At 35.4% G+C, this 945-nt stretch overlaps 1 protein-coding gene across 7 annotated transcripts in view; it reads right to left on the bottom strand.

Moving 5' to 3' along the window:
* The window catches only part of LOC119581992 (pneumococcal serine-rich repeat protein-like), a 14,058-nt gene that overhangs the window by 7,783 nt on the left and 5,330 nt on the right, over nucleotides 1–945 (bottom strand). For all 7 annotated transcript variants that reach the window (XM_037930181.1, XM_037930182.1, XM_037930183.1 and 4 more), the window contains one exon: nucleotides 698–862. In XM_037930181.1, the coding sequence (XP_037786109.1) occupies nucleotides 698–862 (165 nt within the window). The remainder of the gene's footprint in view (nucleotides 1–697; nucleotides 863–945) is intronic.

Here is a 945-nt window from a genome sequence, read left to right as displayed (position 1 = left end):
AAAAATAAACAAATTAATAAAAACTATACAAGAAATGTCACACACAAAATGCTAAAGCAAAATGATATGGGAGGTGTTACAAAGACTAGATGATACAGAAAGATTGAATGAAAGCCAAAGTACATGATTGACATCCATAAACTGAAAACTGAAGATGTGAAATGGTGAATAAAAAGCATATTTCAGGTAATATGGATATATAAAATAATGCTATGGATAGAATGAGGATGAAGTTGATTTAAAAAATTCAAGTAAATCTATTCATTTTCCTGTGACAGTAAAAAATCAAAGAATCCTAATCACATCCCTATGAAGGTATAACAATGTGGAAAATATTATCTGTGAGGAGGGATAGAAGGCATAAAAGGAACACTTAAGCACCGCAAAGGAAATATTCTTTAGGTCCCTCATCCCACTAACATCATATTCCCTAACAAGCTTACCGAAATTTTAAAGACAGCGAGCCTTATCAAAGATTTAATAAAACTGAGACTTTCAAACATCATATGGCAATGATGAATGGCATCTCAATGGACCATCACCTGCCCTAAGTAAGTTCACTGCTTTTCAAACTGCAACAGCATTTATGGCCCTAATGTTGTCCAGCTTGTAAGCAAACTGACAAATAAAACTACATACTATTTATAATTCTTCAGAATAAAAAAAAAAAGTACTAATTTACAAACTTGCAACTAACCTGTGCAATGAGAGTGTGGTGGAGCGTGGTGAGAAGCAGTGGAGACACAGACCCCCCTGGAGTCATAGCTCCCCCCACATGACTCTGCAGGACCTCGACACTTGCCTTGACTGCAGACGACACGAGAGTCTCGAACGTCAAGTACTCAGTGTCATTGCTCAGTGTCTATGCAAAATGAAATTACACATTAAAATAAAGAAGCATTTCTTCTCTAGCAAAGAAATAATTTTACAAGGATGATAATGATC

The sequence above is a fragment of the Penaeus monodon genome, chromosome 15 (assembly GCF_015228065.2).
Source record: "Penaeus monodon isolate SGIC_2016 chromosome 15, NSTDA_Pmon_1, whole genome shotgun sequence".
Classification (NCBI taxonomy): domain Eukaryota; kingdom Metazoa; phylum Arthropoda; class Malacostraca; order Decapoda; family Penaeidae; genus Penaeus; species Penaeus monodon.
The sequence above is the reverse complement of the archived record's forward strand: the minus strand, read 5'-3'. Positions and strand labels throughout refer to the sequence as shown.